Below are 18,443 nucleotides of genomic sequence, written 5' to 3'. Positions count from 1 at the left end.
CAGTCCCTTGTTTCTGGCTCTACTTCGTAACGTACGTTAACGTTAACGTTAACGTTACCACTTAACAATATTAGACGTTAAACAAGGACATCAACAACAACATCCTTCTAAGGCGTTTATGACCAACCTTATCTATCGTGCCACCGGTCACATGTCCCATGAGTAGGGAAACCCAACAGTCAGAAATCTCCCCTTCTAACATCTGCTTGAACAGAGCCTTTGATTAGCTCTCGCTAGGTGTCGTTACTGACAACCCCACAGAAATGACCTCATCTGACCTGACCTGTGGAGTGCGGTTGGGGAAACTGGACATCGGAAGCCACATGTCTTAATTTGGCAGTTTGGATCGATCCAATGTGAGTACTGTGCAAGAAAGGAGGTCATATAACCTCCTTGGTGCAAGTGACCTTTTATAACTGAAGTAAAACACATTGGCAGCAACACTTTGTGCTTTCAGGCAGGTAAGTATTGTGAAACTCTGTGATGCTGGTGATGCAACTTGAGCATAATTTTCGATCAGGAGGTTTAATAATAATAATAATCACCAGGTGTATTTTGCCAGCCAGTAGGTACCCATTATGAGTAATGAGGCTGATTAACGTGGTCGAGGCACCTCCTCGAGCACGGGACCCCCGTTTTACGTCCCTCCCGGAAGACGATTTCGTGGAAAGCTTCGTGAGGCTACAGCAATCCGGACGTCCTTGGTTGGTCTCCCATCCAAGCACTGTCCGGACCGTCGCGTTGCTTAACTTCCGAGATCGAGGGATCGGGTGTGTCAACGCGCCACGCGACTCAATTATTATAAATAATTTACTGAAATGTAAAGTTACTCTCCAAGCTGGGGTTGATGGGGGAAAATCAAGACCTATTCTTTTATATGCTTTTGTTCAAATCAGCAGATGGGGACAGTTTAACAGCAACAAACGACACGATTTTCCTTCAGATGCTTGGAGGGGGTTTACTGAAAAGCCTAGGCTGTGCACCAGGCCTGGGCACCTGGGCTATTTTAATATCACATCAGGCTACAGAAACTGTCAGTTATTTTGAGTCTGAAGTTCCGCTGACAGCCACTTGGTTCTGATGCTGTCTGATGCCTCTTCCCCCTAGAAATGCCCATAGCCAGCCACATGCATATGGATCCTTGGTTTGGCCAACAGCAACCATATTGTCGTGTATGTGCCCTTGAACAGGTAGCCTACTAGGCATCATGACAACCAACTCTCCATCCAGTATCTCCAGCCTGGACACTCCTGCTCTTCTGGTGGACATAAGAAAAGTGGAGAGAAATGCGACCACCATGGCTCAGCGGTGTCACCAGATGGGTGTGTCGCTGCGACCACACATGAAGACTCATAAAACAATGTAAACTAGACTTTACTTCCTTGAAATATGTAGAGCTTTTGCAGATATTCTGCAAATGACTTACACATTTACATATTATATACATGGTGGTGTTCGTCATTGATTAGCTTACACGTCACAAGTCAAAATCCCATCATTTATCACTAAGTGTTTTTTGCTATTTTTGCATTAATAATTTAATTATGTAAATCAGTTCCTAATTTTTTATTCTTTTGGAGTAGAACAATCTGTGAATATCGTTGAATGATATTAGATACAATGTATGCTCAAATTGAATAAAAACCTCTTGTTTTACTTGTAGTGAAGCTGCAGAAATCATGACCAATGGTACAAAATGCCACATCGTGGTCTCCACCCTTGCTGAAGCAGAGTTCTATGCCAGCCATGGTTTTGATGATGTACTGTTTGCACAACCTCTGACTCAAGAAAAAGTGCCTCGATGTGCTCAACTTGTAGCCCAGCTGGAGGAGTTCCATGTGATGATTGACAGTACATCTGGGCTTGATGCCATCAGTAGCAGACGTGTGCCAGGGAAACAGTGGTCTGTATTCATCAAGGTGGACTGTGGCTATGGCAGGGGTATGTACAACATTCTGGACTGTGCTTCAACGCTTATTTCATGTTGACGATATTCAAATTTTTCATTTTGAAATGAGGCCACAAGGTAGAATTTGGTTTACTCCTTGCATCATGTTTTGGAGTGTCACATGTCAAAAGTAAGATGTCTGCCCTGCCTAAGAAAACCAATTGAAAAGAATCTTTCAGAAGTTCAGTAACATCTGAAACGACAAGAGGGGCGAGTAGAACAAAAAGAAACAATATATACAAATATTCTGACTCCCGAGAATCGAACCTGGGCCATCAGATCACAAACCTAGCAGCGTAACCGATTTGGCCCAAAGCCTGACAGGCGTTTGGCTTGGTCGGTTGGGGCTACTTGAACCCCCACTGTTACACATCTACTCATGAAGAAATGATTTCTATGATTGCAGCTGGAGTTAGTCATGACTCAGCGGATGGTGTACAGTTGGTGCAGTACTTGGTGAGCACACCAGGGGTGAAGTTTGCAGGCCTGTATGCTCACTGTGGAGACTCGTACAACGCTGATAGTCCAGAGGAAGTCAAGGCCATTGGCCACCGCACAGCTCAAAACATTCTGGCTTTTGCTGCAAAGTAAGATGCAATTTTGCTAATTTGTATCAAGATATGCAAAATGCTAGTGTGTGAATCTGGAGTCCAGTCTTTTTAATTCTGTAACACTAACATTACAGCTAACACCAATGTCATTTGCCATTGCCAATTTTTACCACAGGTAAGAGGTTTGAATATTTCTGGTAGTATTAAATTTCATCAGTTGGTAAATTTCATTGTGAAAATTTTGAGTGTGAACGTGTCTAACTTTAAAGAAATCATGGACCTTACCATGAAGGATCTTTCCTGTTTGTGTTTAACTTATAATAATTGACAACCAAAGCAGGCTCAATCATACCTGAAATGATTGACAGGCATGTGTCATGTTGATTGACAGACTGAAGAAGGAAGGCATAGAGTGCCCCACAGTCAGTATAGGATCCACACCAACATGTAGCCAACCAGCAGACACGATGGCCCAGCTGACAGAGGTGCACCCTGGCAACTACATATTCTATGGTAAGTTCTCCAGAGGAATGCTTAGTCGAGGGTCTGCATGCTCTTTTCCGTAAGGCGTAGGCAGCCTATTTTTATTTCCCATAACTCGTAGGGAAAACCATCTTATTTACATAATTCGTAGCAAAGCGACCAAATTTAGCGTAATTGCCTTCCTTGATTTAGTGTACTACGTAGGGGGTTCTTCTGAATTTAGCGTAAATCGTTGTCAGGGCCCCCATGAAGACCCTCCTAGTCCACTGGAAAGTTTTGAATTTTTCTACGTATACAATACAGGAAGAACTAGCACCCAAGAAACTTACAGTAAAAGTGGGTCATGCAGGCTCCCAGGGGGCATTTGTCCTAGAAGACTTGGAGAGTTAATCACAGATGTCAACTTCCAAAGATATGTATACATGTGGAACATTTGAACGTTGTTATTGATCACATTTTCTTGAATGTTTTTTTTTTTTAAAGAAACATGTTCTTCTGACCCAGAAAGTCAGACATTTATTTGTCAATGTACATGGCACATTATAGATGGAGTTACATTGTATATACATGAATTAAGCTACACAGCCAATCCTGGGTAAGTGAATCATGCAGGCCCCTAGGAGACAGATGAGATATTTTTGTACAGGTGCATTATACATGTACTAGGTAATTAAAAAACGTATCAGTAACAGTTGTTAACTTTATGACTAGGCTGCAGAATCAGCAGGAAAAAATCTTCATGACAAGAAGTTCCAGTAATTCCCGGTTTGATTTTTCTTTTATTGCGATCTCTCAAGCGATACTAATTTGATAAATGATCAACGTATCGTTACATGTTGCTGTTGCACTAACAGCTTACCTCTGCCACTTCTTTTGTGTATCTTTTTTGTGTGTCTCTCTTGTCCAGCTGACAACATAATTTCATAATTGTAACACACCACAGAATTGCATGGATAATGGGAGTGTGGTTGGGTGGGGGTTCCATAGTCCCGCCAGGAAGAATTAACTACCACTATCTACCTTACGATTATGCATCCTTTGTTGTTCCTTTCTTTGCTGTTAGTATTAGGCCACAGCAAGTAAATTGTATGGATGACACCCGCTCAGTAATTTTTGCCCGATTTCAGAAAAAAAAGAAGAAATTTTGTCTTCTTTGGAGATGGTCAATACGACGAAAAGTTACCAAAATGAGCAAATATGTTGTGTTGTAGCCTAATGATTGTACTGGAAGTGACACTAGTGTGGTAGCCATGACTGTAGTTGTAGCTGAAGTGAAACTTGTTGGATAGTTGTAAAAGTGGCACCAATATTCGAAGCCATGAGTGTAGTTACCAACTTGCTTTTTTTTGCCCTATCTCACTATTTTTGCAGTCTGAAAAGGATGTCATCCATAAAATTTACTTGCATGAGCAAACAAAAATTCATGAGAAAATGGACGTGTACTGTCAAGAATTTTCATTTAACTTTGGTCCGTCACAAACTCACAACTGCTATGACGTAAAACTTTTAGTTTACTGATGGCGTAAAAATGGCGGTGTACTTAAATTTTGCCTGCACTAGTAGATCTCCTTAAATTCATCGCTAATTTATTTGTTGGTATTATGATTAGTGGAGTTATTATGGTAATGAATGTTATCAAGAACTGTGATGATGATATGGTAATGGATATTATCTTATTGACAAGTTGAGATAACACTCAATACCTTGCAGATGTTCAGCAGTCCTTACTTGGTTCATGCCAGCTGGAGGATATTGCAGTCCAAGTGATGACTCGTGTGATTGGTCATTACCCCGTAAACAACCACCTGCTGGTGGACTGTGGTTGGACGGCGCTGAGCCTCCACAGTCTGGGGCAGCTCCCCACGGGATTCGGTATTATTGACGGACATCCTGAGCTGAAGTGAGCAGCTTTAATACTGCACACATTTAGGTTATATAAGCTTATACAGCCACAAAATGCACATCACAGGACAACATCACAATGTCCAAATGCTCCTTTACTCAAACAAGAGCCAGTGACTAATTAGCTATCAACCTTGTCTTGACTTATCCTTGTTTCCTATTGGACTATCTAAAATTTGGTACCAGTCATTAACATCTCAATTCCTACTTTTTGTTTAAAAAGGTTTTGTTCATTAGTTTTTTCACTCCCTTGAAAGTAAGACAAATATATGTTTTTTACATGGGCTTGTTCATAAAGAAGCTACAGGAAACCTCCCCATATCATTCATTCTGTGTTGAGCACCTTTTCCCTAGATCATAAAAAAATTGCCAATGACCAATAAAGATATATTCTTTGTTTATAGCAATTGCAAACTACACTTTGTCGCTCCCCACAAGCACTTTTTCCCTGTTAATGTGCAACCGCACCACTCAGAACCCAGGACTGTGTACCTCAGACATTGCGCACAGTTGCCAAACATTATTAATTAACTGCTAAATCAGTTACAAACAACCAATCTAACTTTTGAGATCAGTTGGGCTGGCTAAAAGGGATTTTCTCACTGCTAAAAACATGTGTCCATGTAGCCATTCAATTTTTGGCTCGGACCCACTCGGAGTGATACCTGAATTAAAAGCTGCCCTCAAGTGGACCTGGATGGAGGATTGTTTGATATTTGGTATTACATGTACATGTAGGCCTTGATGAGACCATGAAGTGATAAGATTCTGTGACCCCTATAGTAGCAAATACCCTTCGGCCAAACCTATTCAGCACATATTGTTGTTTTGACTCCAGGCTGTCATCAATGACCCAGGAGGTGGGGAAGGTCCATGCTGTGGAGGGAACCCTGGACTTTGACAAATATCCCATCGGAACAGTGCTCAAAATACTGCCATATCACGTGAGTTGGAGTGAAGTAATTGTGATTCATGCAGTTCCTGTATCTGCATTTCTTTGTGTTTTGTCTTCCCTTGTCGGTACGGTCTCCTTATATGGAAGTCTTATTTTCATTATTAGCATTTGATCGTGTGTGTGTCTGTCTGTCTGTCAACAAGATAATCAAAAAACACCTGGATGGATTGATTTCAATTACTTAGTGCGTTGGTGTGGTGTGATGAAAGCTGTAAATAATTTTTTTTAAACCAGCAAAAATTGATGCACGTGCGGATGTCATTTATATATTCAAATCAACATGTTCTGATTAATTGTTACAAGAATTGTTTTTTCCCTTTTCTCCCCTCAGGCCTGTGCTACAGCCTGTATGCACCCCAAGTACTATGTCCATTCTGGAGAGGCCATCGTTGCTGTGTGGAAGCCGTGCAGAGGCTGGTGAATGGTTTCTGGAGAATTCTGCACATTGACTGCGACTGTTTCATGTAGACATTCGATGGTGCAGTCTTAATGGCAGTGCTCGAAACTTTCTTCAGCCAGGTTGCTCGGGCGGCAACCTGAGTTAAAAGCCAGGATGCGCCATCAGCATTTTAGGTTGCCCCACGGTTATCACTTTCTTGTAGGTAGTTAGCCATTATTTTTCGGTCACGTGTGTTATATCTTATCAAGAAATGAATACGAAAGCTTATGCACGTGGTGGAGGACAAGTGGTGTTCCAACTGAAAAGTTTCAGGTGGTGCTACAGTTGCGCCAAGCAAAATGTGGTTGCATTTGCAAGTGTGCAAGTGGGTATTTCGAGCACTGTAATGGCTCTAAACATTTGATGATAGATCTATGAAATTGAATCAACATAAGAAAAAACAATAAAAAGCAAATCAAGTATTTTGAGTTAAACAACGTTGTTCCTGTAACGTTACTCAAAGTCCAAGCTGATGTGGTGGCAGATTGTAACGTTTTTTGACAGCAGAGCATCTTGAACAGACAGGTGGGATAGGTATCAGATTCTGCAGATGGAACTGGTGGAAATGTTGTGTTGTGGTGGAAATGAGACTTTAAAAGAGTATAACTGAATCTTGAATGGGGTCATGGGTTGTCATGAATTTTTTGGTGTAATAGTGATTAGATGCTGATTATAAAAACCGGGAATTAATTTGCATGGTTGATGTGGAAATTTTATTCATCTGCCAAAATCCATGATAGGATGTTCAAACAGGTGACAAAATATATGTAACTTAATAAAGAGATTAACATTATTATCTTCGTACTGTGGAATCAATAGAAATATATTTGAATTTTGTGCTTTAATTTGATTTGGTTATATGATAAGCAGAAAATATTTGAATACCATAGCTTCAAGGCATTTCATATTTTGGCATTTTGCAGTGAGGTATTTGATTGGTGAATAAGGTGAATGTTAATGATTTTAGATAGCCTCTAACTTGGATGTGCTAAGATGATATTTTAAAATTCATATGTGATAATTTGGGGAAATGTAGGTAAAACAAATGTTATGAGTATAATTAACAGATTGTAACAACGGATTCATTCAATCTAGTTGTTGGAAATATGTATAGACCTTCTATTGCCCCAGAAATGGAGAGAGATTAAAACTGTTCAGAAAGACTAACAGCTTTATTTTTCACATCTCACATCTGTTGTGAACAACAATGCATTTTATTAGCACAGAACACAGACTGATGCTTTCCTCTTACAGTTATGCAGATACTAGTATATGACATGACAGCAGTCCTGTCCAACAGCTACAGGACAGCAATGTGTCCATCTCAGTCCTGTCTGACAGCTACAGGACAGCGATCTGTCCATCTCAGTCCTGTCTGATAGCTACAGGACAGCAATGTGTCCATCTCAGTCCTGTCTGACAGCTACAGGACAGCGATCTGTCCATCTCAGTCCTGTCTGACAGCTACAGGACAGCGATCTGTCCATCTCAGTCCTATCCATTATAGGCAGCTATAGGACAGTGAACTATCCATCTCAGTCCTATCTGACAGCTACAGGATAGCAATCTGTCCATCTCAGTCCTGTCTGGCAGCTACAGGATCCTACAGGACAGCAATGCTTCAATCTGGCAGCTACAGGATCCTACAGGACAGCAATGCTTCAATCTCAGTCCTATCTGGCAGCTACTGGACAGCAATGTTTCAATCTCAGTCCTATCTGACAGGTACAGGACAGCAATGCTTCAATCTCAGTCCTATCTGGCAGCTACTGGACAGCAATGTTTCAATCTTAGTCCTATCTGACAGGTACAGGACAGCAATTTTTCAATCTCAGTCCTATCTGACAGCTACAGGACAACGATGTGTCCACCTCAGTCCTATCTGACAGCTACAGGACAGCAATGTTTCAATCTCAGTCCTATCTGACAGCTACAGGTCAAATTGTGTCTATCTCAGTTCTATCAGACAGCTACAGGATAGCGATATGTTCATTTCAGTCCTATCTGACAGCTACAGGACAGCAACGTTTCCATCTCAGTCCTGCTTGCCAGCTACAGGACAGCAAAGCATACGTCTCAATGACCCTCCCGGATGAGGAAGCCAGTGAAAGAAGTGATGAGGGTGTAGTCACTATACACATTTCCTTTGAACTGAAGCCACACCTGTCCACCCTCATTCACCTGTGGGTACAAAAGCCATGAAAAGTTAATTTCACTTTAAATGCTTTTTCCCTTATAAGAAAATACTATGCTCCAACAGAATGATGCAGCTTCATTGAGTAATGTCGGCAAAATAGTTTGTTTTCACTCCTGCATGCATTGGCATGGACTAGTGAGTCTCAATGCACATGTAACCAAAATTGATGGTGGCAAAAGCTCCAAGAATATCGAACAAAGCACTTGGATGTGTGATATTGTGCTCTGTTTTATATGTTATATACACTGTGCCTTAATTTCCCATGCGTTTTTTTTCCTTTGCTATTACTACTGTAAAACATGTTTGCAGTGGGGTTTTTTTTCAGTTTTCGCGGTGGTTGCTACGTACACCGCAGACTCAAAATCACCGCGAGCACTTCATTTAAGTCCCACAAACTCAGTAACAGTTACATTGTTCTAAAAGAAAAGGATGCAGAGGATAAGATTTGCATTATTTGATGTATGCACAATGTTGATACATTTGTACAAATACTGACGGGAAAATTCAATAGAATAGATGAGATCAAACCCACTTTTCTGTCTCTTACATCTTTGAAGGCGCTAATTAAAGCTAAGGGCACAACCCACCGACCGTGCAATTTGTCAGTACGTTTTTGGGGAGGCCACGTGTTTCTGAAAACGTTCAGGCTGTACAGGGCAGGCGCGTCGCTCGTACTGGCACGTACGAGGGCGGATTCGCAGCCCGATGGCCGCACAAAGTTTTGCCTGCACGTAAAGTTCTACGGCGTGTCTGCGTGCTCCCAAATCCGTCGGATTCCGTACGAGTTCATACGGAGGCGGTACTTACCACTTACGGACCCCAATAGGTTGTCCACGTTTTGGCACGTAGTACGTGCCAAAACGTGGGCACGTATTTGCATGTACGGCGGGTTGTGCCCTTATCTTAAGTGTACAAGTCACCTGTAAGACAGCGCTGTTCCCAGCATAACCCTGTGAGCCGGTGTGCCCTTGGGGGTTGAGCACGGATGTTTGTAGGAAACCTTCCTTCATCAGATCGACCTTCCCTCCGTCATCCTCACTGTCAAACATGACATGGAACATGAACACGTAGTAGCCGTCCACAGGAGCTGTGAACTTGCTTTTCTCAAAGTGAGAATTTGCATCAGTGATGACCCGCTCAAAGGATAGGACGGCAGTGTGATATCCAGATTTCTGAAAAGAAGGAAATTACTTAGTAAAATGACTAACAAGAATTCCTTGACCTCAGGCCTTTACTAATGATTTTAACGTTAACTCTTTCGAGTAATTTGTTTCACATTGACCGTGAAAATAATGTCCTCATGTACATAACTATGAACATCAGGTCCACATTTGGAGGCTACACAAGTAACCTTTCTTCAAAGTATGTCAAAGTATGAGTCTTGCCTTACCAAAGAAGGCATTCTTCATCAAGTATGTAAACTTTTCAAAGTTGCTGCCTATTGAAATATATTTTTCTTATCAATTATGCTTATTAGATATTCATTTGCATAACTTGTATCGGCTGATGTTTCTGTCTTTCTCAGTTACATATGACATGTCAAACTGTCTCACCGAGAGGTTGATATTTGGAAAAAAACTCTTCTGTTCTCTTCACATTCTTAAACAATGGTCTGCTTTAGGTATTTATTCTGGTCTTAAAACCTTGGGTCCATCTCTGAGTAGAGTCGCGATATGCTGATCCGTAAATAAGTTAATAACTTCATCAGGTTGGCAATTATTCATATAAATTTTAGTAAAGTTCTTTAGGCACAACCAGGGAGCACTTACTTCCAACGTTTCGATGTCGATCAGACATCATCATCAGGGTAGAATGACTGGAAACTACTTCTTGCTGCTACTTATGACAGAGACGAGGGGAGATACAAGCTGAGCCACGTTTGGGACAACATTCTTGCTGCTGCAGCGCCACCTACATCGGCTATAAGGAGTAGCAGCAAGAAGTTGTTTCCAGTCATTCTACCCTGATGATGGTGTCTGATAGACATCGAAACGTTGGAAGTAAGTACTCCTTGGTTGTGCCTAAAGAACCTTACTATGTGATATACTGATAGCTGCTCATACCTGTGAGGACGTCTTTACTGCAGAGAATGCACATCTTGTAGCGGCTGCTGCCTGCCCAGGAGGCCCGGGGGGTCCCAGTGGCCCCGGCGGTCCCACTGCGCCCTTATGTCCCTGCGGACCCAGGGTACCTGGAGGGCCCTGGGGACCTGGTTCTCCGATGTCACCTTCATGTCCACTCGCCCCGGGGCTTCCAGGCAGGCCCGGGGGGCCGTCCTCCCCAGGGGGGCCGGGAGGGCCTTTTGGATGGCAAAATGTTATTTCTTTACACTATTTAGTAAAAAAAAATGCTACCGGCAATACCACAATTGAAACAGGTCACATCAGAAACGTTTTACATGTGGATGTGCCTAAACAGAAACATGAAGCTTTTATCAACAAGTTAAAGCAAACAGTTAAATAAGATAAAATACAAGAGTCACTCTGGCATTTCCAGTCAGCATGGAGTTTCCAGCGTTATATTATTGTGTTTCACTGCAGATGGTACTGTCATAAGATATTACTTACTTACTTAGTTCGAGCTCCCGCTCGAACCAATCATAAGATATTTCCCCTAATAATGTCTAACCTCACTGAAACATAGCATGTTAACTTCTCAGCTGATTTACATTTTGATAACACGGTTCATTATCTCGCAATTCTATTGATGTAAATAAAGAATAATAAAAAAACTTGCGACCAGGGCTGTCCGATTAGCATGACAATTTGAACCATGAAACTCACCTTCCTCACCAATGCCCGGTAAACCCTGAACTCCCTTTTCTCCCTTCAGACCGGCTGGTCCAACTGCCCCAGGGGGCCCCATCGGCCCGACTGGCCCAATGTCACCAGGGTCGCCTTTGTGTCCAGCACTGCCTGGATTTCCTGTCAAACCTGGGGCACCAGGAAGCCCCTGTATGGAATCAAATTTAGCCAATTCATTCCCAATGCCTGGCACTAAAATCCTGGCAACATAACGCCTGCCAATCATACGTACATGTCATTGATATGGTATTCTTCAAAATGTCCTATTAAAAAGCTATTGTTGAAAAAAACCCATACTCGTGTATCATCATCATCTTTCGTCCCTGGCGGGCGGGGTAAGGCGATGCACAATGAGTTAGACCAAGGCTGGGCTGTCTACCTGGCTATGCTATCTAAAAATTTTAGAGTTAAATGGCCCCCTCGGCTCGCTTCTACGTTACGGCGCCTCCAAACAAAAGCAAAGAAGGAGTGCAAGGGAAGGGTCTGAGAAATGTAGAGCCTCTGCTCTGGTGGCAAGATGTAGCAAAGAGCTCGAGTCCTACAGCGACAGCTGAGCTCTTCGGCACTTCGGCGCTGGAACAAAGGAAACCTGTCCTCGTTAACGTTGAGGAGGTGCCAACACCAGTACCCAGTACCAAAGACCAAGTCATCCTTAAAAGGTGGAAAGGACACTTTCAGATGCTCTTGATCCTCCGCGGCTGATGCCGTGGTCCGGAAGGTACCCCAACTCCGTGTGATGTCTCTTCCTAGTTTGTTTGTTTGTTTGTTTGTTTATTTCGATCTCCAATCAGATTTTACAATCTAGTTGATGCGCATGGCTGAGGCATTTCTCAATGATGAGTGCAGAGCCATCTCGTGGACAGCTGATATGATCCTTCGTGTCCACCCGCTTTGGGAGATGTCCCGTCAACAACGACAACCACTCCTTTTCGTCTTCTTGGACCTGGAGAAAGCTTTTGATATCGTCCTGAGACCAGCTATGTGAGCAACGGTGAGACGCATTATTGGCTATTCCGTGACTGTTCCGTTCCGTTTCATTCCCCGTCCTGTGTAGCTTCCTCTCAGATGACTACACTGTGCAGAAAGACATTGACAAAAGTATTCGTGTCGCATATGCAGCATTTGGAAGGCTTGGTAAAGCCGGGTTTACAATTCATGCGGACGCCGGCCGAATTTGTCGCTCGGTCAGAGCTCGCCGAATTTCAACATAGCCCGAGCATCGGCTTTACTTTTTATCAAATAATCTGCACCGTCACAAATTGGACGGGGCTCGGTGTTTCCCTCAGGAAAGTTCAAGTCATTGTCTTTCCTGCTTTTTTGGTGCACAACTGACATCCCACTGAGGTTTAAATCCCAACGGACGAGCTGTTAAAAGTCGCCCGAAGCCCGCGTAATCGCCCAAACGCCGGTCATACTCCGACCGAAAATGCCCATTTGGAGCTCGCTGACAAGTCGGCCGAGCTGAATTCTTGATTTGTAAACGGGGCTTAAACGTGTCTTCGCACAAAAGTCATTGTGTTCCAAAAGATCGTTCTTCTTTCCACCTCCATTTATAGCTGTGAGGCGTGGGTTCTGTATGTCCTGTATAGGAGTGAGATTTTTTAGTGATACAGGAGCGTTTCAAACCACAGAAACTCCGTGCAATCCTAAGGATCCAATTGAAAGATCTTGTCTCCGATGAAGCTGTCCCTCTCCAAGCCAAGCTCCCCAACATCACTGCGGCAAGTCTACGATTGCATAACATCGTCTCCGCTGGACAGGACATTCGTTGGCTCTTGTGCCGGGAAAGGGAGTTTGCCGTGGAAGGGAGTTTTGCCTTGTCTCGAGAAGTTGGTTCGCAAAATCGCGAACCAACGCGGCAACGCCCCCCCCCCCTAAAAACCCAGCCACGTTCGAAGACTGCAACGGAGGCTAAATTTGACACAAGCCTTTACTTTTAAGATCGTTCCGTCAACCTTAACGGACAGAAATCATTGAGGAAAGACGTAGAAATGTCCGAATTTGAACAAACCACATAAAGTCGAATGCTCGTTCACAGCAATTTCCGCTTTAATGATGTTTCGTGTGTTGCATGCTAATTGCCCACTTTGATTCCGTGAGGCAAAAAAAAAAATCACATGCAAATACATGTACAACACAAGTACAATCCATTCCATTATAGAAATGCTAACATTTTATATCCCACACTGAAATTAAACTATAGGGACTTAAGTTAGACGTCCCTATATTTCTATAATGTATTCTACCAACACGCTTTCATGCCATCTATACATTACATCCCACCTATCAATGTTCTCACGATGTGATTCAGCACTATTGTATGTTGCGGGTTTGCCCCATAGTACGGACTAACCTGCACGCCAGACGGCCCCTCCTGCCCGGCCGGCCCGGACGGTCCTGCCGCCCCAGGAACTCCCCTGTCTCCCTTATGACCCGGTGGACCACCTGTGGAAAAGTTAGAAAACCTCTGTATATGGGAAAGACTATGATATGCTTAGTAATTTTAAAATAAGGTCCCTGCTGTTATACGACACAACGCATTTAAAAGGTAGGTAAGGAGACGCATCGGCCAAAATCAAGTTTCCGAGGTTTGTGTGTATCCAAAGGTATTTGAGGCACTGACTTTGGCATGTCTGTGTGTGCTCGTCTGTCTTTGGGGATGTTTGTTTTCGGATATTTGTTGTCAGTATAACTTATGAATCTCTGGATGGATCGTCTGCTGTTTTTCACAGGTATCATATTCATCACCAGTCACATTCACCGTAGTGACAGGATGGATATGGACATGGTGGATAGTCATGTATTTGCATTGTTTGTTTGTTTGTTTATTAAGGAATCTCCACTAGTGTTGACGTACAACTACTACTTGTCCTGGAGTACTCTTCCATAAAATACAATAAACCATAACTTTATACTGCATACTCAACACCTGTCAATCTAAGTCAACTTACGAACTCCCGGGACTGGTGCTGACATCTCGCCCTTCTGTCCCGGCAGCCCCGGCTCCCCTGGGTCACCCTTCTCCCCGGGCACACCGTCTGTCCCGGCGGGACCGGGCACACCCGCCTCTCCCTGCAACATGCGCAAAACGCTGCGTCAAAATCGTATACATAACATTAGACCATCATTTGCCTGATTCGTGTCGTATAATACCCCCCTCACATTAGGCGAAAATCGATTGGACGACGAGTCTGCGAGCTCTAAATTACGAGGAGGCATGACCCTGCTGCCGACAAAGAAATGGCAAGTTTCTAACAAAAACGTGCAGTACAGTTCAAAAAGGCACAACCAAAACCACTTACACTTCGTTCCAAGAGTACTACTTGCTACCATACCTAACTCATGACCAAACACACACATACACACGCAATGACCTGTTTTTTTCCTCTAAAAAATCCATTTTGATACAGGCCAATCAATAACCATCAATTCTTTCAATGAAAAAAAATTGTGAAACTGCGACAGCTGGGCCATAGAAGCCATTCGAATCTGCTACAGGTTGATTTGGTTGTCTTTGAGAGGCACTTGTACGTATATTGAACTCAACAAGAGTTTCGTATTGACATTATATTGGCTCAGGAGAATTTGAGGCCAAAAAAAAATCTTTTTCCGGTAAGCCAACCAGGCTGCACAGAGGTAGATTAAAGTAGAAAAAAGCGTAGTTCTTCTCCGCAAACTTTAAATAAGAAAAAAACACAGATATCAATATGCAACTCATACGGACTTGAAAATTCGCACAAGTGTGTAGGGACATAAGTAAGTAAGTAAATTGATAAAGCGATTAATGTATTGATTTACGATGTGTCATTGGGAAGTTGGATTGACAAAAACTGACACTGGTTTACATGAGTCAGCGGTACCTTTGCACCTGGAGGCCCCGCTGGTCCCTCCGGTCCGGGATCCCCCACCTGCCCCGGGCCACCTGGCACACCGGGAGCACCTGCTTCACCTGCACATGACACAACAAGACACAACTAGCTACTGACTACCCGGAATCCACCAAGACATGGCTTCTCTGGTGCGAATTATGGCAATGAACGTTGAAGAAAACTTAAGCAAAAGTCAGTTATTTTCTATAGTGTATAACATGCTGTTGTGGACGATAGTTACGAAAAAAGATGATTACTAAGATAATTCAGTGGCTAATCAGTGGTCCACAGCTGCAAATTTCACAATCAGTGGTTCGCAATACTCAATTCAGTTCATCCTCAATACTAGTATAACGTATAACGTAACGTTATCATTACTTGTCTCAAAAGAGTAGCGCTTACCGCCACCACCTTCTCCAAGGTTTAGCGTATGAACATATCAAAGTTGTCCGATTACACGAGTTATAATGAGGAGATTCTAGCCAGGTCTAGTAGTAGACATCTGTTTGTATCATCCTGTCATCCTGGTTAGTTTACCACCAACTGGATAGTCCTGAGAGCCACGCTAAACTAACTAAGTAAGAAGAAGGTAAGGTAACAGAGTAAGAAGCGAAGAAGACTTTCGGTTTTGTGTTTGTGATGATTACGACGATGACATGGAAAGTCTGAGTTGAATATATTCCTCTAAACATGAAACTGTTGAATGTATCCCTCTATAAAACAGAACCAGTTCCCCCTACCTGAGTCTCCCTTCATGCCCTTCATGTTCAACTTCCCGCTCACTCCATCATCACATTTGAGAGAGCAGGTAGCGCCATCGTCATCGTCCTTCTTAAATATGCCTAAACCGACGCCGGGACTGACGACTGTCACCAACAGACTCAGCAGAAATATGCTTGGTGTCATGTTAAACCAGCCGGGGATAGTTTACAACACCTTTAAAGACTGTTTCCTTATGGTCCGCCAGCCTTGTTACTTTTATCGACCATCTGGATGACGAAACACGCACATATGTTATCCCGAATGTTCTACTTGGAACCATGTATGGGAGGGGAGTTACAAATACGCACATGTTACGATGGTGCATCTCCGGTAATAAACAGGTAGCTGTTGCAAACCGAAGTGTGGCTTGAATTTGCCAAGTGTACCTGTCTATATAACATCAACTTCGAACAACGTTTTATCCCCACAAGGTGTTAGCATAAGAGATGGAATCCCCTAATCTGTAGTTTTAATGTTGATCTGTTTTCCTGACCAATGGCGGGACGACCAGCTGGCCAGTCCTCCCCATGTCACATCTATTGTTCCGCCAGTTGTCTGGATGAACCCGGTGTACATCTGATGAGTGACGTCATACATTCCAGGGCGCCAAAATAGAGAAACTGCAGTCGAACTTTGACGTTACTGTTTCATCAATGCCAGTTGACAAACACAAACAAGCAAGCATATAGACAAACAAACAAACAAACAAGGGTTCTTCTTTCTGGCCTTCAACATAATGTTACATTGTCTAGCAAATTGTGGATCGCACGAACTCAACTTTTCAAAATTCTCTCGGGGCTTGTGCTAAGTTGGAAGTCCTGATATTAGGGGTGGGTACAGGTACAAAAAAGTTAGGTCCAGGTCCGGTTCAGGGCCAGAGGATCAGGTCCAGGTCCGGACCTGATTCGTTATGTGATAACTCGTAAAGGGGTAATACTAAAGACAATAGTCCATTTCGCTACAGAGAGATCTGTTCTTGTGGAGTACTTGACTTCCATCGGCGGTTTGAAATCCTACATGTCCAACTGCCATCCGCGTGATATTCCTACCAGGAAGTTTGTGGATTACGACCTAGAACTAGAACTGCCTCTATGCTATACGATTGACTGTAAAACTTGGTAGAAATGCCTATAGACTCTACTCTACTCTATTTCATTCGACCGGTAAGCCCGAAACGTCCGAATGCCTGATCATATAGTCTGTTCATTTTCCAACATGTCCAACATCCGACTCACCGAATTTTTTCAGGTCCGTTGTTTTCGGACCGGTCCAATAAGAAAAACTTGTACAAAAGTGTACCGGTACCCACCCGTACTTGATATTGGTTGGTCTCCCTTCCCTACCCTATGTTTCCTTTCCAAGAGCATCGAATCCCATGGCCCTTTTCCAGATCCTTAACCCCATATGAAATGAATGATCCCGTCCCAGATCCTTTTCTATCCCAGAGACTTTATCCCATATGAAATAACTGGTCCTTCCCTAGCCAGACCCTAACCCCGTGTAAAATGGATGGTCCCCTTTTCCCAGAACCTTAGCCTAACGTGGAATGGTTGGTTGGTCTCTTCCTTCCCGGGCCCTTTGCTCAATGTGAAACAGATGGCTCCTTCTTAGACCCTTAGCACCAGGTAGAATGATCGGCCTCCTTTGTCACACCCTAATTCAACCTGAAACGGTTGGCCCCACTTGCCATAAACCCATATCTATATGTCCAGTTCCCCTTCCCAGAAGCTTTGACTCCATGATTTAACCCATTGTGATACGGATGGTTCCTTCCTTGCCTTACCCTTGTAAAGTGGATGGTCTCTCCTACCACACCATGTGAAATGGATGGTCCCCTTTTCCCAAATCCTTAACTACATGTGAATTGGATGGTCCCTTCCTATCCAAAATCCTTGCTTCGTGTTAAGCAGATGGCCCTCCTTACCAGACCTTTAACCTCATGTGAAATGGTTCGTCCCAACTTCCCATACCCTTGCTTCCATGTAACGTAGTCTCCCCCCCCTTTCCCAAACCTTTGACCCCATGTGTAAAGGATCCCCCTTCCCAGATCGTTAAACCCATGTACAATGGATGGCCCCTGCCTTCTTAGACCCTAAAGCTAATACTAAATGGACGATCCCCTTCCCAGAACCTTGAATTTCAAATAATAAATGGGTGGTTGCTCTCTTAAATGTTAACTAGATGCTTCCTCACTTAATGTTAAATGGGGCCATGTTTCTATTCCTGATAGGTTACCATAATCATTACATAATGATTTTCCATGTTTACTTCTTAGAGTAAAGCACCAAAGACAGATTAGTTGCGCATGTCTTGACAGTGTTCAGCACCAAGAACAGACTTAGTTGCTCGTGTATTGATAGTGTTCAGCACCAAGGACAGACTTAGTTGCTCATGTATTGATAGTGTTCAGCACCAAGGACAGACTTAATTGCTCTTATATTGATAGTGTTCAGCACCAAGGACAGACTTAGTTGCTCGTGCATTGATAGTGTTCAGCACAAAGGACAGACTTAGTTGCTCATGTATTGATAGT

General features: G+C 43.2%; 2 protein-coding genes across 5 annotated transcripts in view; one reads left to right on the top strand and one right to left on the bottom strand.

The window, feature by feature from the left end:
* Positions 1-81: 81 nt before the first annotated feature.
* LOC118405567 (D-threo-3-hydroxyaspartate dehydratase-like) lies at positions 82-7,441 on the top strand. 2 transcript variants are annotated; one of them, XM_035805115.1, is made up of 8 exons: positions 82-461; positions 1,191-1,362; positions 1,664-1,941; positions 2,355-2,535; positions 2,891-3,012; positions 4,693-4,882; positions 5,723-5,828; positions 6,171-7,441. In XM_035805115.1, the coding sequence occupies exons 2-8, from the start codon at positions 1,208-1,210 to the stop codon at positions 6,258-6,260; spliced, it is 1,122 nt and encodes a 373-aa protein (XP_035661008.1). In that variant the 5' UTR covers positions 82-461; positions 1,191-1,207; the 3' UTR covers positions 6,261-7,441. The 2 variants fall into 2 exon arrangements, with proteins under 2 accessions (XP_035661008.1, XP_035661007.1); XM_035805114.1 differs by having other exon boundaries at positions 83-356.
* LOC118405566 (collagen alpha-1(X) chain-like) overlaps positions 7,432-18,443 on the bottom strand; it is a 32,593-nt gene continuing 21,581 nt past the window's right edge. Inside the window, exons 1-9 of one of the 3 annotated variants that reach the window (XR_004829903.1) lie at positions 15,889-16,785; positions 15,140-15,228; positions 14,231-14,351; positions 13,633-13,724; positions 11,259-11,427; positions 10,539-10,774; positions 9,396-9,647; positions 8,150-8,459; positions 7,432-7,904 (exon numbers count right to left, since the gene is read on the bottom strand). Coding sequence is in view for 2 of the 3 variants with exons in the window: in XM_035805112.1 (XP_035661005.1) it covers positions 8,355-8,459; positions 9,396-9,647; positions 10,539-10,774; positions 11,259-11,427; positions 13,633-13,724; positions 14,231-14,351; positions 15,140-15,228; positions 15,889-16,054 (1,230 nt within the window). In the remaining variant the exon portion in view is untranslated. The other 2 variants (XM_035805112.1, XM_035805113.1) reach the window with 2 other exon arrangements.

This window comes from Branchiostoma floridae, chromosome 18 (genome assembly GCF_000003815.2).
Source record: "Branchiostoma floridae strain S238N-H82 chromosome 18, Bfl_VNyyK, whole genome shotgun sequence".
NCBI classification, from domain to species: domain Eukaryota; kingdom Metazoa; phylum Chordata; class Leptocardii; order Amphioxiformes; family Branchiostomatidae; genus Branchiostoma; species Branchiostoma floridae.
Note: the sequence above shows the minus strand (reverse complement) of the source record. Positions and strands in the feature narration are given on the sequence as shown.

Excerpts from the sequence above, each read along its gene's own strand:
- LOC118405567 (XM_035805115.1), top strand. The coding sequence starts at position 1,208 with ATGACAACCAACTCTCCATCCAGTATCTCCAGCCTGGACACTCCTGCT. Across the intron at positions 1,363-1,663 it reads ATGAAGACTCATAAAACAAT|TGAAGCTGCAGAAATCATGA; the intron begins GTAAACTAGACT and ends TTTTACTTGTAG. Across the intron at positions 4,883-5,722 it reads GACGGACATCCTGAGCTGAA|GCTGTCATCAATGACCCAGG; the intron begins GTGAGCAGCTTT and ends TTTTGACTCCAG.